The sequence below is a fragment of the Tasmannia lanceolata genome, unplaced genomic scaffold, assembly GCF_043159265.1.
Source record: "Tasmannia lanceolata isolate RefF3 unplaced genomic scaffold, GAP_Taslan_0.1 ptg000006l, whole genome shotgun sequence".
Taxonomy (NCBI): domain Eukaryota; kingdom Viridiplantae; phylum Streptophyta; class Magnoliopsida; order Canellales; family Winteraceae; genus Tasmannia; species Tasmannia lanceolata.
In genome coordinates, this window is record NW_027518683.1 from 48886125 (window position 1) to 48905731 (window position 19607).

General features: G+C 39.0%; 1 protein-coding gene across 1 annotated transcript in view; it reads left to right on the top strand.

Moving 5' to 3' along the window:
• Positions 1–9195: 9195 nt before the first annotated feature.
• The window catches only part of LOC143880433 (dynamin-2A-like), a 41996-nt gene continuing 31584 nt past the window's right edge, over positions 9196–19607 (top strand). The window contains exons 1-4 of the mRNA XM_077383440.1: positions 9196–9655; positions 10456–10506; positions 10629–10749; positions 10969–11064. Of these exons, the coding sequence (XP_077239555.1) occupies positions 9518–9655; positions 10456–10506; positions 10629–10749; positions 10969–11064 (406 nt within the window). The 5' untranslated portion in view covers positions 9196–9517. The remainder of the gene's footprint in view (positions 9656–10455; positions 10507–10628; positions 10750–10968; positions 11065–19607) is intronic.

Below are 19607 nucleotides of genomic sequence, written 5' to 3' on the forward strand. Positions count from 1 at the left end.
TAGGGTCTGTTTGGATGCTTGGACTAGATTTGAGCAAGTAAAGTGCATGGAGGAGACATGATTGTAAAACCATGGTGTTTAGATGGCTCTTATCTAGAAAAGTGCATTTTTGGGTACTTTTTTTTTATTGGTATTTCCCTGAAAATGCCAGGAATGTGGCATCCAAACAGAAAGATTTACAATCTACATTCGAGAAGAAAACCAGTAAAAGCTAGTATGAAAGCCTGTAAAAGCTAGTATAAATTAAAGGATCATTGAACAAGTGGCTCAATATGAGCTTCCCACTCAAATTTTCTTCAAGGATGCTGATACATCTTCCTAACACCTCTCCCCATCGTAGTACCTACCCAACAATGAATTAATGATCATTTTTGGATGTTGATACTGGCACTGTATTGTTCTAATAATTGCACAAACTCAGCTTGTCCTTTCTTTTTTAATTGGCTTGGGAGCCTTTTGGGAACTGGACTAACTTTTTTTGTGGATAGGTAAGATGGGATTGAACCTCTGACCTCAAGGTTGAAAACTAAAGCCCAGAACGGTAATAACCATTGACATCTATTTAAATAATAAAAGACAAGATGACTTAGTGCAATTATCAAAACATCACAGTCCTAATATCATCAGCCTTTCTTTTAAGACAAATGTAGCCCTATCTCTTTGAGGCATTAAGAGGGCTGTTTGGGACAATTATTCACACAAGTGTGTGCTCATATCATTTCGGGCAATCTGAGGGTAATAAATGCGTCTCAGATTGTGACATGTGAGGGTAACTCCAACTCGTTTTTGCTTACTGCTTAAGTTTGGCGTTGGGGGCAAAGATGAAACAAAAATTAAACATGGATATTTAGACCCATTCAAGGACAGGACAGACCCGCCCACTGCCTCTGCCTTTCCCCCCAACATAAACTGAACCAAATGGGAATTTAGAGAGAAGCAAATCTCTTTAAAAGCATTGCCCAAATATTGCAATATTGTAGGTGTGATTTTTCTTTATTCATAGGCTCTGATCTCATTTCTCTTCTATGATTATGGATAATTTTTTTAGTTTACGCAAGTGTACCTTAGAATTTTATCTCTGGCTGGTTGGGTTTTGGTTTAGTAGGAATGTTTTATGATTTTCAGTGGACAGATATGTGCACGACCATGTTTTGATAATGGGACAAATTAACTTGTTTTACACTTCCCTTGATATGCTGCTGAGAGCTTTTTTGGGAATTATAATAGCTTTTGACAGGGATACGCTCTATTATCAAAATAAGGACGTGCATGTCCAGCCCTTTATTATGATTTCCTTATTGGTACTTCGTATCCAACCTCTCAATGTTATGTTCTCAAGTTAGAGCTAAGGTTTGTTGACTATTGGGAACATTTAGGGAACGTTTGGCTACCATGAATTTTTTTTTCATGATTCCAAGTTTTAAAAGACAGCTCCAAGGCCAGCCATGCTGAACTGCTCAGAATGTTGGGCCACCAAGAAGCAGCATGTGCATAAGATGAGTGTAGCGAAGGTGCGAATGCTTAGATGGATGTGCGGCCACACAAGGTTAGATCGAATTAAAAATGAAGACATCCGTGAAAAGGTGTGGGTGGCACCAATTGAGGAGAAGATGAGAGAGCACCGCTTAAGATGGTTTAGGCATATCCAACATAGGCCTTTGGATTGCTTCGGTAAGAAGAAGTGACTCGTGCCAAATTGATGGAGTAAAAGGAGATAGGGGTAGACCGAAAACAACTTGGTTAGAAATAGTATTAGTGAGGAAGATCTTGGATAGGATAAAATGGAAGAAAATAATCTATGTAGACGAACCCAACTAGTGTCAGGATTAGACTTAGTCAATTTGAGCCGGGTGGATTCTTTCACCTTCTTCATGAAAATTTTCTAAAGGATTCATTAGCCGACCCCGACTAGTTTAGGACAAAGGCATAGTTGAGTTAAGTTGAGTTGAGTTGTATAAACCAGGGTTTCCAAGTAGAGATGAGGCTGAAGTGACTAAAAATCAAGAAACAAAAATCAGGAAACTGAAAACTATACTCAAAATTCGATCGAAAGTTTCCTAATTTTTTGCCACTTCTCATCGCCTGAGATGCTAGTTTCCTGATTTTTAGGCACTTCACCATCATCTCCACTTGGAGACTCTGATTTTTCAAGAAAAAAATTCATGGTAGCCAAACGTGCCCATAGAATTTTACTTGTTGAGTTTTGGTTGAGTGTGGAATCATTTGTTCTTTAGTCTATGTTTGGGGGCCAATTGTGAGAGATGGGCGGAGAGGGAGAGGCTTGAGAGGTTGGGAATAATTGGAGCATGAAAAATCTATGAAAAACAAAGCAGGAAAGAAAAAAAAAAAAACACAGTCTGAACTAGTTTTCACCGTTTTAAGACTTTTCATGGAGTTTTTTTTTTTTTTTTTTTTTTTAACTTTTCATGCTCTCTCCTCCAGCCATCTCCACTCTCTTCACCTCCCTTAGCTCATCTATGACAGTTGGGGCCATGAATATTCCATGGATTAATGTTTTCCAATTATGTACTTAATGATTTCCTATATAATGTTTTGTGTTCGATGTAATACTTATTTATTTCATTAATATTTGGGATTTATAGTCTTTAAGTTGAGGATTTTTCGGACTAAAAAATATGGGGTGGAATAACTAGAGATGGATGTTGTTAAGATCATTCGATCCCCTTTTTTATTTAGGGGTTTCTGGTAGTTTTATTGTCACATTGTGTTAGAGAATCACAAAACCCAGAGAATCATCCAGAATTTATATGATGAAGGCCTTATGAACACTTTCTCAGCATCCCACCCTTGATATTTGATCCAACAGCGGCTCACTTTTTATGAAGCTGCTGTTGGATCAAATCTCAAGGGTGGTGCCTTTATCACACCACCCTTACGTGTTGTGGCCTTTCATCATATAATTTCTCAAAACCATCCCTATTGCAAGCATGACAAGATAATTTGCATGAAAAACAAGTACAGCATGATAATTTGTTATGGAAATTTTTCCATGAGTTCTATTCGAAAAAGATACCAACTATTCATTTGCTAGACAATTTTGTGGAAAGCCATTTTGAAGCTGGTTCTATTGTTTGCTAACTCATTTTCCATGGAAATTTTTTCCATCAGTTTTATTACTAAAAGATACCAACTACTCATTTGCTAGACAATTTTGTGGAAAGCCATTTAGCAGCAGCCACACAAGTTTACTTTTTGGCAGGTTTTGTATTATTCATTTAATTCATCTAAGGTTGCTGTTCCCACTCGCAAAAGGCAGCAAATTGCCTAGCAAATCCCTTACTATATTGATATAGATTGTTTAAAGTTTTTATGTCACGGTGAATTGTAAATTTGTATTTTCAAGAAAATTTTGTTAGCTAGTGTTTCTTTTAATCGTAGGAAGATATCTTGCTTGGATATCCCTAAGGTCTGTTTGGATGCCACAAGCCTGACGAATTTGACCATCCGTTTGGTTGCTACATGTTTTTAGGTGTTTTGAGTGCCGTGTCATGAAAATGCTACGTTTGTTTACAAAACCGTGAGATGAGAGCTGGGAGTGTTTTGAGGATATCGGCTGAGCTGGCATCCGTGTTGGGTCCCACTATTCTGGTGGGTTTGGTTCCGCGGTTTTATGGTCTTGTTTATTTTTTTGGAATATCACAGTTGGTCCGTTAATGCACCCATCATTTGCCTCATCTCGATTGGATGATCCTTAGTGGCTCAATTTATAATGCAATCCAAACTGTTGATTTTGTATGCCTTAAGCTTCATAATGGGATATCCATCTGTTCATTTTGTAGCCCTTAGATACGCCATGTTCAACGGTCTCACTTACATATAGATATTCCAAGTGGGACCCAATAATATTCGATCTTCTGATAAGGTACCCTCCAATGAGTAAGTCTAAACTGAAGGGCGCCCTTGCATAAATACGGTGAAAGGGCGCCCGCATTAAATGCACCTTCAACCAATGGGGGCACCCTTCAGTTTAGACTACGTCTCTTCCAATTAGTTGCACTCCACTATAACGTGTGGGAAGGGTGGTAATGAAGACATGCGGAATTTTTTATGAACTTACTTTCTATTGTTTCCTAACTCATTTTCCAGGGAAATTTTCCATGAGTTCTATTTTAAAAAATATACTTACAACTCATTTTCCAAAGCAGGTTAGGGTTAATTTAGGAATATTGAGAATTTGAAATGCCCTACTTTGTTTGGGGTTGATATAGTTTTGCTTCTCACTGAATAAGTTTTTGCTCATGGAATTTGAATCAATTATTTCCCATTCTTCTTTTTCTATTCTTGCTGACCCTAATTTGTATTGTTTGGTTTCAGTCTTAGTAACCTTGTCCCTGAGTAAACAATAGGCATGTTTGTTATCCAAGTATAATTTGGTCAGCATTTCAAATGTCACCAATGTGAGAAACCATTCCGTAGATCTGCTTTCCCTGCTATCGGAACACCCAAAGGAAGAACAGACAAAATCTTAAAATCCTCCTTATCATGGATAACCCCACCCATCCACCATTAAGTTAAGCACAACTTCACACGCACATAGAGAAAATGAACTAAGGCAATAAAGACAGTAAAAGAATAATTCATAGCACGATGTGAAGATAGGATATAAACATATTGATGTAGCACTGTGAAGAAAAGTTGAGAAAATGGGAGAGAAATAGACGAAAGAAGAGAGAATTAGAAGAATACGGGACGAAGAGACGAAGATAACCTGAAGAAGAGACGACTTTAAGGAGAGAGGAGAAGAAATCAGAAGAGAGAAAAAGAAAATCAGAATTAGAGGGAGAAGAATCTTTATTCAATATCAATAATCATCAAAGTTTCAAAATAAGCTGTAAATAGGTCTATATATAAGCAAATAAACAACATAAAAGATTGAAACCTACTAAAATAAGAATTCCTCAAAATAACATGGAAAATAAAATCCCAGAAACTAATAACATGAAAATAAAAATACTAGAAACTAAATAATACGGAAATAAATCCTAATATCTGCATCATTCTCCCCCGGTTAAAAAAGAACTCGCCCTCGAGTTCTAGTCCACCTGGGTCAAAGATGTAAACAATCCATTGAAGTAGTAGAACGCTGGGAAGATCGCAACGTACTCCTCCTGGATCGACAAAACAACTATGGGCAGAATCCATGACGAGCCTCAATAAGGTCATCATCCGCTGGTATCACATCTGACGCAATTAAATCAACAATAAAGTCATCTGCTATAATCGTATCTGGCATAGTGATACCAAGCGGGCAATCCTCCTGATCAATCTGCGTAACAAGCTCCTCTGTGTCAGCACAAATCTTGACAATCTTCTCAACTGACTCAAAGATAGTGCAATCCTCAACAAGATGCTCTTGAACATCCGTCTCAAGTAATGGCTCATCAAGCAAGGCACTCGTCACTGAATCATGACGGTGCTCGGTCAACTTTGTCAATAGATCAAGCTCACGTGGATCTGCCACAATATCTACCTCAGAAGAGTGAAGCTCATTCTCTAGATGATCGGCAATCGGTGAGGCAGAAATCTCAGAAGCATCATGCGCAACGATGTCGATATCAGCAATCAACTGAGTCTTTAACTCTGAATCGTCCATCTCAGAGTCTGAATCTGATGGAATTAAAGGTTCAACATTTTCATATTAGGATTTATTTCCGTATTATTTAGTTTCTAGTATTTTTATTTTCATATTATTAGTTTCTGGGATTTATTTTTATGAATTCTTATTTTAGTAGGTTTTTATCTTTTAAGTTGTTTATTTGCCTATATATAGGCATCTTTACAGCTTATTTTGTAACTTTGATGATTATTGATATTGAATAAAGATTATTCTCCCTTTAATTCTGGTTTTCTTCTTCTCTCTTCTAATTTCTTCTCTTCCCTCCCTAAATTCGTCTCTTCTTCCCCTATTCTTCTAATTCTCTCCCATATCGTCTATTTCTCTCCCCTTTTCTCAACTTTTCTTCTCGGTGAATGATGTTGCAGTCACAAAAAATAATAGATTAATCGCATAAATAGCTATAAAAAAGCTATTTGCCTCGGCATAAGCTAAGTGATGTAGGACTTTTGTTGGTTGACATAATATTCCCTCCTCATTATAAGAGGTTGATTGCTTGCACCTGATTTCAACAAGAAATAACATCAAAGTTTAGTGAAATGAAGCACCTTTCGCATAGCATAGAAGGAAAATTTGCCTCACATTTGTGGACAGAATATATTTCGGCAAGTTCTCTCCATGTCTCATGATCCGCCATAAATTTGAAATAAAATCCAACCGCTTCAACAATGTTTGTAAATTACACAACTGAACAAAAACAAACCAAAACACTTATCCTAAAATTATAAGATCTGAATCCGACCCACTATCTTTTTAAGATATTTATTGAGCCATTCAATGACAATTGAAATATTGTTTTCTTTTTTTAAATAGCAGAGAAAATTCATTAAAGAAAAGAGGATGTGGACCAAGAAGGATCACTACAAGAGAAAAGAAACACAAAACAAAAAGAAGAACAGAAGAAATACAGCTTTCACGGATGAAGGAAATCAAACCACTCCAAACCCATATAGCTAATCCCTCCCCTGGCCAAAGCATCTGCCTCCCCATTAGCCGATCGCCGCACGTGATTGAACACTATAACAATTGAAATATTGCCTTGTGCCTTTGCATCACAACCTTCCTCTTGTCGATTACCTGAGAGAGAAAGGCCTTAGAACGTCCATTATATAATTTCATGAAATAAGAACGTAAAAAAAAAAAAAAAAAAAAAAAAACAACGATGGATGCACTAGAGAAGCCAATCAGGGACCTCTCCTAAGAAGGCAAAAGTGTAAGTGGCGCCCACTTGTTCAAAGATCCAAAATTATTTTTCTATTCAGACCTTGTTATAGATGGGCCATACACGAAAATCTAATTCTAATCCTGTAATTTGTCGAATTGGCTCTGTTTGGATGATTCGATGACAAGTACAGGGTAGGGAGGAGACATGATTGTAAAACTGGTGTTTAGACTAGAAAAGTGCATTTTTGGGTACTTTTTTTTTATTGGTATTTCCCTAAAAATGCCACGAATGTGAATGTGGCATCCAATCAGAAAGATTACAATCTACATTCACGAAGAAAGCTGGTAAAAGCTAGTATAATTTAAAGGATCTAGCGGCGCCAAACGATGGTGGATTTTGAAGCATGATCCATCCATAACCAGGCCTAGCAAGTAAATTGTTTGGATCATTGAACAAGTGGTTCAATATGAGCTTCCCACTCAAATTTTCTTCAAGGATGCTAGGAGGACACACATCTTCCTAACACCTCTCCCTATTGTGGTACCCCACCCAACAATGAATTAATGACCATTTTTTGGCTCTTGATACTGGCACTACCATGTTTTAATAATTGCACAAACTCAGCTTTTCTTTTCTTTTTTAATTAGTTTGGGAGACATTTGGAAACTGTAGTAACCTTTTTTTTTATGGATAGTAAGATGGGATTGAACCTCTGACCTCAAGGTTGAAAGCGAAAAATCACAGTCCAAATATCATTAGCCTTTTTTCAAGACAAATGTACACCGATCTCTTTTCCGTATTAAGAGGGCTGTTTGGGACAATTATTCATACAAGTGTGACCTCGTATCATTTCGGGCAATCTAAGTTTCCTGGGCAGACGATCAAAATCAAGTCCATATGATCCCAATCGAGCAAGAGGACAAAGGTGCAGAGGAGAACTTAGAACCTGAGAAATCACATGAATCATGGCAGGAGGTTCAAAAGGAAAAATGGCCAAGACGCTCACAAAGACCCCAGTATACCCCAACCAAATTAGCTGATTATGTAATTCACAAGGATTGAGCTTTTAGATCTCTTAGGCCTAGTGGTTGTAGTGTCTATGTTAACCCTTAGTTTTCCCTTTCTCACAAGTTCCGAGTTAGGGGTGATTTTTTTTGCCTATTATTGTATCATCTTTCTCTTCATCAAATAAACCGGTAGGGGTCTCGGCCAAACTCCAGATAATTATATAATTGAGCAATGATAGATACAAGGGAGCCCTTGCATAAAGAACAGGAAAAGGGCTCTTCCTTTGATTCACGTCATTTTCGGTTGAAAAAGTACATTCAGTTATATTTGATGACGTGGATCCAATCATGAGCCCTTTTGTGGCTTTTTATGCAAGGGCTCCCTTGTATCTATCATTCCATCTATCATTCCTCTAATCAAAAATGCGTCTCACACGGTAACTACTAACCAAGGTTTAAAATTTCAGTTTCGGTATCGGTTTCGGACCTCGAAATTTGACCGAAATTTTGAAATTTCGGTCAAAATCTGGTACAAAAATCGAAACCCATATTTTATTCAATATTAAATTTCGGTAATTTCGGCCGAAATAAATGACCGTTTCGGTTATTGGTGGTTTCGGTGTCGGTCTCCACCGAAATCCGAAATTTCGGATTTCAGTCGAAATTTAAAACCATGCTACTAACTAGGGCTGCAACAGGGTCGGGTTTTTCAAAATCCTAGCTCAACCCTGGGCTCCATTATCTCGGCCCGACCTGCCCTGACCCTGAGTCAAGGCCGAAAAACCTCAACCCATTGCCCGCCCTACAGGGCTCAGTGCTGGCCCTGGCCCGCCTTGATTGGGCAGGGCCGGGCTGGTCCTAATTGACCCTAGTGCAAATACCTGTTAAGAGTGCCAAAAATAAAGCAACCACTTATCATATAGAACAAAATGATCAATAAACAGAGAGATGGAACAAAATAAGACAATATGAATTCAACAACATGACGGGCAACAGAGACAATTATGATAGAAAACATTAGCAAAAGAAACATGCACAGATGGTTCAATTCTATAATAGAAAACTTAGGGTCGAGCCGGGTCAGGGTACCCGAGGCATTAACCCAGAATCCGATCCGACCTGAGTCAGGGTCTAAAAAAAAGAACCCTAACCCGCCCTCAGGGTTGGAAAATCCAGCCCTGACTTGTTCGGGTCAAGGCTGACAGGGCAAACTTGCACCTCTGTAGTAGTACTGGACTACTAACTACGACTCGTTTTTTGCTTACTGATTAAGTTTGGCGTTAGGGCGGCGAAGAATCAAAAATTAAAATCACTTGCGAGGGCAAATTTAACCCCCCAAAACACTACCTCCACCCCTCTCCAAATTTAAAACACTCTCTCTCTCTCTTTCTCTCGTCAAAACAACGTAAAAAAGACGAAGAAAAAGAAAAATAAAAACAGAGGGGGAGGGTTTCTTTCTCATTTCCTTTTGTAATTCATCGCCTCACGATCCCCCTCTCTCTCTGCTTCTAGGTTTTTCATCTCTAGCTCCGATCATCGGATCATCAAATCTCCGGCGTTTTTCCAAAATTCCCGATCCCTATCATTAATTCTCTCTTTTATTTCTAGGTTTTGAAGAATCCAAAGAGAGGGATAATCGTGTTTGGGATTTTCTAGGGTTTGCGATTTTCTTCTTCTGAATCACAGGTTTAGAGTTTTCTGTTCAACATCATGGAGGCTATGGAGGAGCTGATTCAGCTCTCGGATTCGATGGTACAAGCAGCCGCTCTTCTTGCGGATGAAGATACAGACGAGCCTTCGTCGAGGAGAGCATCGACCTTCCTCAACGTTGTCGCTCTTGGCAATGTGGTAAGTTGTTTTATGACCTAATTTTGCCCTAATCCAATATGGATTTGATGTTTTAATGTTTATGACCTAATTTTGCACTAGTTCATTATGGATTTGATGTATTCTTCTTCTTGTGAATTGATCCTGTGTTCTTTAGTGATGGTCATTTTAGGGCAATTAGAAAATCCAGTTTCCTCAATGTGGTAAGACAATTTATGACCTAATTTTGCTCTAATCCAATATGAATTTGATGCTTTCTTCATTCGAATTGATCCTGTGTTCTTTAGCAATGGCCATTTTAGGGCAATTAGAAAATTTACTCTCCTCAATGTCGTCGCCCTTGGCAATTTGTTAAGTCTGGTTTATGACCTAATTTTGTACTCATCCAGTATGGATTTGACGTCTTCTTCATACGAATTGATCCTGTGTTCTTTTGCGCTGGCCACTTTCGGGCAATTAGAAATTCGGTGCCTGATCTTGGTGCTGGTAGTGCAGATTTTATTTTTATTTTCTTGATTTTTTTTTGTTTTAGTGATTTATTCTATCTTTGTGGATCTCTCTGTGAAAGTTTCAATTGAATTTCAGATCTGTAATTTCTGAGTTGATTTATTCTCCTACGTGTCTTGTGATACCTTGTTCGAGAAGATTGATATAAAATGTGCTTTGTCACGATTATGGTGCTTTATTGATGTCCTAGACTGCATTATTTTGCTCTTGTTTCCTATTGTTTTGTGTTCTATGAACGATTTTTTTTTGTATTCTAATCTCTATCATCATTTCTAGGCTTCCTTTCTTACTTTTTTTATGTTGGTTGATTATAGGGTGCTGGCAAATCAGCAGTGTTGAACAGTTTGATTGGGCATCCTGTTTTGGTAAGTTGCGTCCACCCAAAATTTGGTATCTGGTTGTATATTTCGTATTTAAATGACGTGATTTCAACTGGATTATATTATGCATTGGTTCTTCATTTTTCATTGTTTGTCTTGTTGCGCAGCCAACAGGAGAGAATGGTGCCACTCGGGCACCCATCAGTATTGATTTGCAAAGGGACAGTTCGGTGAGCAGCAAGTCAATTGTCTTACAAATAGACAATAAATCCCAGCAAGTTTCTGCAAGTGAGTCCTCTTAACACACCGTGTAATGCTATTGAACTTGTTTTGTTTCGTATTTATTGTTTTAAATCCATGGATTAAATACAATCTGACTTATGGGGATGAATACTTTGCTTTGCTTCTAATTTTAATTTCTTCCCATGTGTTCTCATTGGGTTAGTTGTCAATTTGTCATTCTTTGTTGCCGATGGTAATCCTCACACTGTTTTGACCATGTTTTAGGTGCTCTTCGGCATTCTCTCCAGGACAGGTTAAGCAAGGGTGGCGGGGGTAGGAGCCGGTCAGATGAGATTCCTTTGAAGCTACTCACAAGTACAGGTTGGTCATCAATCATTTCTGTCGCAATCTTCCCTTTTTTCAGAAATTGTTACACACATGTAGAGTAAGTTCTTATTTCGTTTTCATAAAATAAAGGTCTTAATCATTTCCATTTAACCGCTTGACTTGTGTCATTCATTCTCATAAAATCAAAAGATATAGTCAGTTCCATGTAACTGCTTGACTTGTATCCTGCACTCAAACTACGTTTTTGAGTGCAGGAGACAAGTCAAGCTAAATATGTCTGATGCTTATGTCTGTAAGATGAAATGCTTCTACACTTGAAGGTACTAATTTTCATATGGGATCAATTTTTATTTATTTATTTTGTCTCTTTTGATTCTACTGGCAGTCAAAGAAATGAAAAGATAATTTTTTTTGAATGGTCGAAGTGGAAAGATAATTATGAAATGGGTATCTAATTCTATCTGAGTATCAATTCAATCACTTTCTGGTAATCTTGCCAAGTGGATGATATGCTAATATATATGTATGTGCGTGCGCACGCTTAAGGTTTTGGAATTTCCTCTAAGCTGCTTATCTCATGTCTTTGAGGTGCATACAGTTTGGATCACCAAAAAATATGAGGAAGCGGCCTTTTGTGGCACACTCATCCATTTTTAGCATCTTCACTTGGGTTGGCTTTTCCGGATGACATTCAGAGAGTCTCCTTCTACCACCACATTATGTAGGCGATCTCTTACCACTAACTTCAAGCCTTGATACTGCATGAGCTTCTGCTTCCGTAGCATCCGCCTCCCCTAATTTACTGTTTATATCTGGAAAATTGGAAAAATAAAATGTATACAGGCTATTGATATTCACACTACTATGTTTGATAATGAGACAAGCTCTCAGTCTTTTCTTATTTAAGCTGCTGTCAAAAACTATTACAATTCCCAAAAATCCCTCAACAGCCAATTAAATAGGAGAAAGAACGTGAGATTATATAATCATAAAAACTTGGTAGTGCATATATCAGTAGCCTATATAAAATTATAAAGTTTAGGAACAAAATTAGGTCAAGAAATATATCGTGAATTTATCGCATTATTTTCGTGATATATTTGTGGTAATAAATAAAATATGAAGATATTTCGAAGATTTTTCTAAGAATAATGATATGGAAACCGATTTTGGTGACCGATAGTGAAATCGTACAAATAGCATCTTCAAACCTTGGCAATCATGTTCCTCTTTTTCATGGCTTTTTGTTCCTTAAAATGGCAAAACTATCCCTCCCATGGCATGGGGGGATTTGTTCGATTCCACTCTCGGTCTCCCTAGCAACTCTTTTTCAAAATCTCAAAAATTTTGAGATTTTGTAGCGGAGACTCCATCTCTCCATTCCTCTTCTTCCCCCCTTTACCTTATCTCCATTAACTTACATGGTATCAGAGCCCTAGGGTTTCTGATCATCACCCTAATCCAAGGAAAGAAGAAGAAAGAAGAGTCCCTCACGTCATTCTCTCCTTATCTCTCTCGCAATCCCACTCTCTCGGTATTCTCTCTGAGCTGTGCAGACGACTACACAAAACCCTAAAATTTCTCACTCGAAGATCTTCCTGTCTAGATTTCACAACACTCTCCCGTGCTTCTCTCTCTCTCTCTCTCCGTGTCTATCTCTCTCTCTCTCTCTATAATCTTTCCATCTCCATATTCTCGTAATATCTCCATCTCTACCTCTCTCGTATCACTCTCAGTACCCATCTTGCCCACTCTTACTGTAAACCCCAAACCCTCCACCACCACCTATTCTACCATGTTCTTCATCCACAACCCCAAATCCTCATATTCTCCATACTTTCTTACCACCGTCCCATATGAGAAAAAAACTTTCTTCCCAAATCCCTTTTGGCATCCCCAAACCCTAAATCTACATCCCAAACCCCTTCTTGTGAGTCCCTAAACCCACACCTCTCTTGTAAATACCATTTGTAAATCCATCCAAAACAAAACAAAAACCACAAAAAGATTCATTCATTTCCTTTCTTTTCTACATCCATAGCATCTTTTCTTCTTTTTGGGTTCTTTCTCCACAAATCCCTTTATTTTTTGTTCCCACATTGATAACTTTCTTTATGTTCTAAATCTTTGTCTCTTGTGAGAGTTCTTTCTAGTTTCCTTAACCCCTTCTTTATGGTTTAAATAATTTCTTTCTTTCTCTTTTGAATTCCCTCCTCCCTCCACTCCATCCAAATTTTGCCGTCTCTTTGTTTTCTCTCTCTATCTTCTATGGCGTTTGTCTTGATATCAAAGTTGCACACCAAGTGTTTGATGAAATGTTCGAGAGAGGTGTGGTGCCTTGAGAGTTCTTCTTTTCGTTGCAAGTTGAAGGCCTTCGGACTCAACTTGAGGGCAAGTGTTGTAAGCCTCATGTAGTTCTATGGGTCTTGTTGTTGTGTCTTGCAGGATGTAGTTTTGTCTTCATAGTTGGTGGTTGTTCTTCCTACACTGTCTTGTCGTCGTCTTCGGCTATTGTAGTACCACCCTCTTTGTCGGTTGGTTTCTTCGTGTTGTTAGTTATCCTTCCGCGCTTGGTGTTTGTCATTGTCTTGCTATGATCTCCGGGCTGCTGTAGTCTCGCCCTCTTTGTTGGCGTGTAGTTGGCAGTTCCTTCTATGGTTGGTCCCTTCTTCATGTTCTTGGTTGGTGCTTCTATGCACGTTTGTAGTTGCTTTGTGTAGTTCTACGCATGTATCGTGGTTTGTGTTGCAATCCACTTCTCATTGTCTCCGGCTATATGCCCGGTCGTTAGTGTTGCTTTCGGCCTTATCTCCGGGCGACGTGCTGTCCGCTGTCGTTGGTCGGTTGTCTCTCCAGACAACGGTGTCCCCCGTTGTTGGTTTGGTTTTCTCTCCAAAAGGCAATGTCCCCTGTCCTTGGTTGGCTATCTCTCCGTGCGATGTGCTGCTCGCTGTCGTTGGTCGGTTGTCTCTCCAGACAACGGTGTCCCCTGTCGTTAGTTGATTATCTCTTCAGGCGACGAACCATTAAAAAAAAAAATCTCTTCAGGCGGCGTGTTGTCCGCCGTCAGCCTTGTCTCTTTAGGCGATGGTGTCCCCCCATTGTTGTTGGTTATCTCTCTGGGCGATGTGTTGTCCGTCGTCGACATTGTCTCTTCAGATGACGGTGTCCCCCGTCGTTGGTTGGTTATCTCTCCGAGCGATGTGTTGTCCATCGTCGACCTTGTCTGTCTAGATGAAGGTGTCCCCCGTTGTTGGTTGGTTCCGATCACCTTTTCGGTCGTTGTTCTTCTTCTTCTATTGGTGTTGTGCTACTCAATCGATGACCCTGTTAGTGCTACTTCGCCATTGTTTGCAATGCGCACCTTGGGCGTGCTTATTTTATTCGAGGCTCGTTGTTGTTCCTGCCGAGGCGTCTCTGTTTGATCGTTGGTGTGCAGATTCTTTAGCCGTGCTCTAATTCAAAGAGAGGCCCTGTTGCGATTGCTCTCGCCATCGTGTAGTTTCAAGGGAAGCTGTTCTTTTCTGATGGCCCTTGATCTCGCAGCTGCACTCACTGTGGTCGTTGCTATTTTTATTATGTTTTTCAATATGCATTCACCACACTAGCTTGAGGGGGGTGTTGTACCAAGCTGGCTATGTGTATAAGATGATTATCTTTTTTGTTGTATGGGTATTTTAGTTGTTGTAGTTTTCTTTGTAGCAAGCTGGAGTTCCTTAATATATACAATCCAGCTCGAGGGGGAGTGTTGAAGAGTGTTGTAGGGTAGTTTAATCATTATATGTATGTGTGAGGGGTATTATAGTCTTTGAGCTCCCTAGTGGAGACTCTCCATCTCTTCATTCCTCTTCTTCTTCCCCTCTCTACCTTATCTCCATTATCTAACAACCTCCACCTCACATTGCTCCCCTCCTTCAGGAATGCTAAAACTCAATTTTGGTGGTTCTAGCATGGGAAACCAGAGCCCAGATGGGTGGACTATCTTTTATGAGATAAATATGATTTACCATTTGGGCCTTCTCTGAGCCACTTGAAATTAAAGATTCAAGTGAAGTGGAAGTGCTTGTTATTCTTCATGGGATCCGGTGGATAGAAAAACATGGCATTGACAACCGAATCATGGAAAGCGCCTTTCTCAATGTGATTAGATGGCTAAATCACAGAGAAACGATCCCATGGAGATTCATCAAAGCCTTTGATGATATTTTGGATGGTATTGAGGGTCACTAAGTGACATTTCAGCATGTTTGGCAGTCAAAAAATAATGATGCAGATTGGTTGGTCTGTTCTGGGGTGGAGAGAACCATTATTAAGTTTCAGCATATTTGCCTGCTAAATCATATATGTTTCTCTTTTTTTTTCCCTTCATTGTATGGTGACCATCTCGGTCCCTAGAGTCCCCCCCCCTCTTTCTTTCCCTTAATAATATTCTTGCCTTCGGTAAAAAAAAAAATCCTCTAAAGATTGTGTTGCAAATCCTGCTTTAGTGACTTTCAACTATAAGGGAAGTCAAGGTTCAGATGACTTGGGTTTCTTTCAATGCTTTGCATTTTTATATTTATAAATGATAGGATTCTGGCAAATGCTCTCTAGAGTCATGGTGATGCTAACAAAGCCAAAGGAAGATGATCTCATGTACGAGGATTGGGAGATGAATATTTAGTTGTTGTGTCGTGGCTATTGCATTCAGTGCAGCCATAGATTGGGGTTTTTACCACCTATGGATCACAAAGGAGATATCGGGTGCAATCATCTAGATTCTAGACTTATTCTCGATAGGTGGATAGTGTTGCTGTGGGTATATTTAGTTGTATTAGGGGATTAGTCATTTTATACCAGGGGAGATCTTTGACTGAATACTTTGTTATTTTATGTTTTTTTAATGGCAAATAGGACTTTGTTATTTTATGTTTTATTTTTATTTTTGTAATGGCATTATTTTATGTTTTATGTGGGAGGAACTCAGTTGCTTTGATTCTATTGTTACATGTGCCAAAAATGTTTAAGCACATGGGAAACATATCGAGAAAAATAGAATTTATAGTTTTATACCTTCAAGCTGGACTTAACTTTGGAAATTGCTTTTCTCTATTCTATCACTCGCCTGTCCTACCAAGGTTTTAGGTTTCGATTTTGTGATGTGTTTCAACCATGATGAAAATGGATCTATGTCGGTTTCAAACGGAAATTTCAATGGAAATCCTGTAAAATCATGGAAACATATGCAAATGATGGATAAGGCGTTCATTTCAAAAAAAAAAAAAACAAAAAACAAACAAACAAATGATGGACATTTAAGATGAAACTTAAAGGAAGTGCTAGAATAAGAACAAGTATAGACTCAAAAATCATTACATAAGAAAAAAAACACCCACATTGGTTTAAAACAATCAAACATCAAGTGACATGCATTGTCGAGGTTGTTTTTGATGATTCAATACATATCACATATCACATGTAATTCATATAAATATTTATACATAATACATACACCATATTTTACATGCAATTCATATAAATATAATTATTTAACACATACTAATATAGTTTTTTTTGAATGATCTAAGGATTCATTAAGAGGAAAGACTGAGATGGTCAAGGTACATAAGCGAAAAGAGAAAAGCGAAGAAAGTACAATGATGAAAACAAAATATCATGGAGGTAAGAAATCAAATTGTTCAAAGGATGACATAAACACCCCTTCCTTGGCTAGCTTATCCGCTTCCCCATTAGCCGATCTCCTAATATGGCGAAAAGAAATATTGGAGGACCCTGTAATGTCTTTAATTTCCTCAAAAAACTCGGTGAATCTCCAAGGGATTACATGAGAACCACTAAACCAATGGACAACATTAAGGGAATCCCCTGCTCCCACCACTCTGTCCAAATCCTCCACGGCCAGAAACTTGATTCCCTGGTAAGCCGCACAAACCTCCGCCTCATATGAATCGGTCTCTCCTGTTGGGCCAGCAAAAGCCCACTTGACCCCACACTCTTCATCTCTTAAAATTCCACCTATATCGTTCGGACTCGGATTTCCAAAGCTAGCTCCAACGAAATTTAATTTTAAGGACCCACTGTTCCCAAGATTGCACTATTACAGATCTTCGCTTTGAGCTAGCACACACTTCCCTCCATCCTCACCAAAGGTCATATGCGGAAACAAACTTAAAGCTTGGGGTGGACTTCACCCAAAAGATTGTGAGGGCGACCACCTTATTCAAAGGGGGTAGGAGGGGCTCTTGGCATATCCTTTGAAAATCCTAGCATTCCTTTCTTTCCATAGAACCCATAGTACCGCTAGGAGAGAATGTGCCAAAGGATTTTGCCCTTTTTTCTCCACGAGTCTGATTGCCAACAATCCAACACTTCAATTAGGTGTTCAAAGAACACCCAGGACATTCCAAATCTACCCAAAATGCCACTCCAAACTTCCCTTGCTACATTACAGTGAATAAATGAATGATCCACTGATTCCCGATTTTGAATGCACAGCGCGCAGTGATCCACAATCAACATTTTTCACTCTCTTAGAAAATCCACTTTCTGAATTCAGTTGCAAATGGCCGCCCAACCAAAGATACCTACCTGGGGGGGAGCTTGGATTGACCATATCTTTGCTACTCTTGGGGCTGCAGGACAAGAAATAAGGAGCTGATTAAAGGATTTGACTGTGAATTCCCTTGAAGTATTCCATATCCATACCCTTTTGTATGATCCATCTCTATTTAAGTAACACCCCTCAAGAATCTCAAAAAGTCTGGCCACTGAATTTAACTCTCTATCAAAGAATCCTCTCCTGAATGCTGGCATCCAAACAACTCTATCCTCCTGTCTGTGGCATGAATCCTTAACTAGGGCATCCTCAGCAGATGAGACCACAAACAAATCTGGAACAAATCCTTTAGCAGTGTAGGAGCACACCACCTGTCAAGCCAAAATCTCACCCGTATCTCCTGACCGAGCTCTAAGTCTCGTTCCTGCCAGGAATAAGCGTTTGAAGCTCAAGATGTCCCTCCATACAGTACATCCTTCCTTTCTAAAACAAGCCTCAGACAACCAGTGCCTCACGTTCTAATATAGTATACTACCAATATACTTTGGTTTTGATTTTCAGTATGCATTTTGATTTAGGCATGCTTTTTCAGTGGGGATGAAAACAGAAACATTTGATTGTTTCATGTCGGTTTCGGTGGAAATTTAAAACCATAGGTCCTACTGGATGATGGGATCAAATTTAATATAGGTTTGCACTCTTCCCATTGATCTTTGAAGCACCTTCTCGACAAGAATTTCTCATAACTGAAGCGTAAGTGAGTAGGAATAATTCTTAGGTTTGTTGGTGCATGGGAATACTGTCTGTCTATGGGTTGATAACATGGGATGGGATTGAGTTCGAAAGGGAACAAGTTGATGCAATCTAGTGGTCAATAAGACACAAGCTCGGCTACAGTAGCCTTAGTATTAGGCATACAACCCATGTCCTATGTGTAAAGATATAGAAATAAATCAAATAAGAAAACTGACGCCGTTGGCAATGCCTGAATTTTACCTATATATATATATATATATATATATATACACACACTCTAGTTAAAAACCCCGTGCAATGCACCGGCCGACAAAGAACTGTATGGACCACATCATCGGTTGATCCAAACCGTCCATGTGATGGAACACAACATAAATAGGTTGTGCCCGTAAAGTCATTTCCATAGGCTGATCCTAGCCCTCCAATCTATAGAGGTCTCCATAATTGTTGTTCCTCTTAAGGTGCCCGGAATTCGTCAATATTTTGAAAGGCGTCCTGAATCCGTAGTATTATGTAATATGTTCACAAAAATCCTTAGTATTATGTAACATATGTACCCAATACATAATTTTGCAAAGAAAAAAGTCACTATATTGACTTTGTCCACTTTTTTTTATTACAAAAGCATAAGGGAGGCGGGTAGGATTGAGAAAACAGTTTCTACACACTAGTGTAGAGAAGTTATCTACACACTAGCTTAAAAAACAGTGGGGGCCCACATTGTTTGGGTGATCCAAAGCATTCATTTGATGGGCCCTCACATAGATAGGGGTGTCCACAAAATATCAGCTCCATATGATCATCCCAACCCCACGATTTATGGAGGTAAACTGGACATGTATAAACCTTCACAAATCTGTCCATTTTTTGCCTCCACGGTTCGAAGGGTTAGGATGATCCTATGGAGCTGAATTTTTGTGGCCACCCTATCTATGTGAGGGCCCATCAAATGAATGCTTTGGATCACCCAAACAATGTGGGCCCCCACTGTATTTTAAGCTAGTGTGTAGATAACTTATCTACACTAGTGTGTAGAAACCGTTCTCTCTCTCTCTCTCTCTATATATATATATATATATATATATATATATATATATATATATATATATGTGTGTGTGTGTGTGTGTGTGTGTGGAGGGGGGGTTGCTAGGGACTGTCACAAAAAAGGAATTCGGGGCTGGCTTTTGCATGTGAGAGCAGCCACACAGGCTCACTTTTCAGCTGATTTTGTCTTATTCATTTAATTCATCTGAGGTGGCTGCTC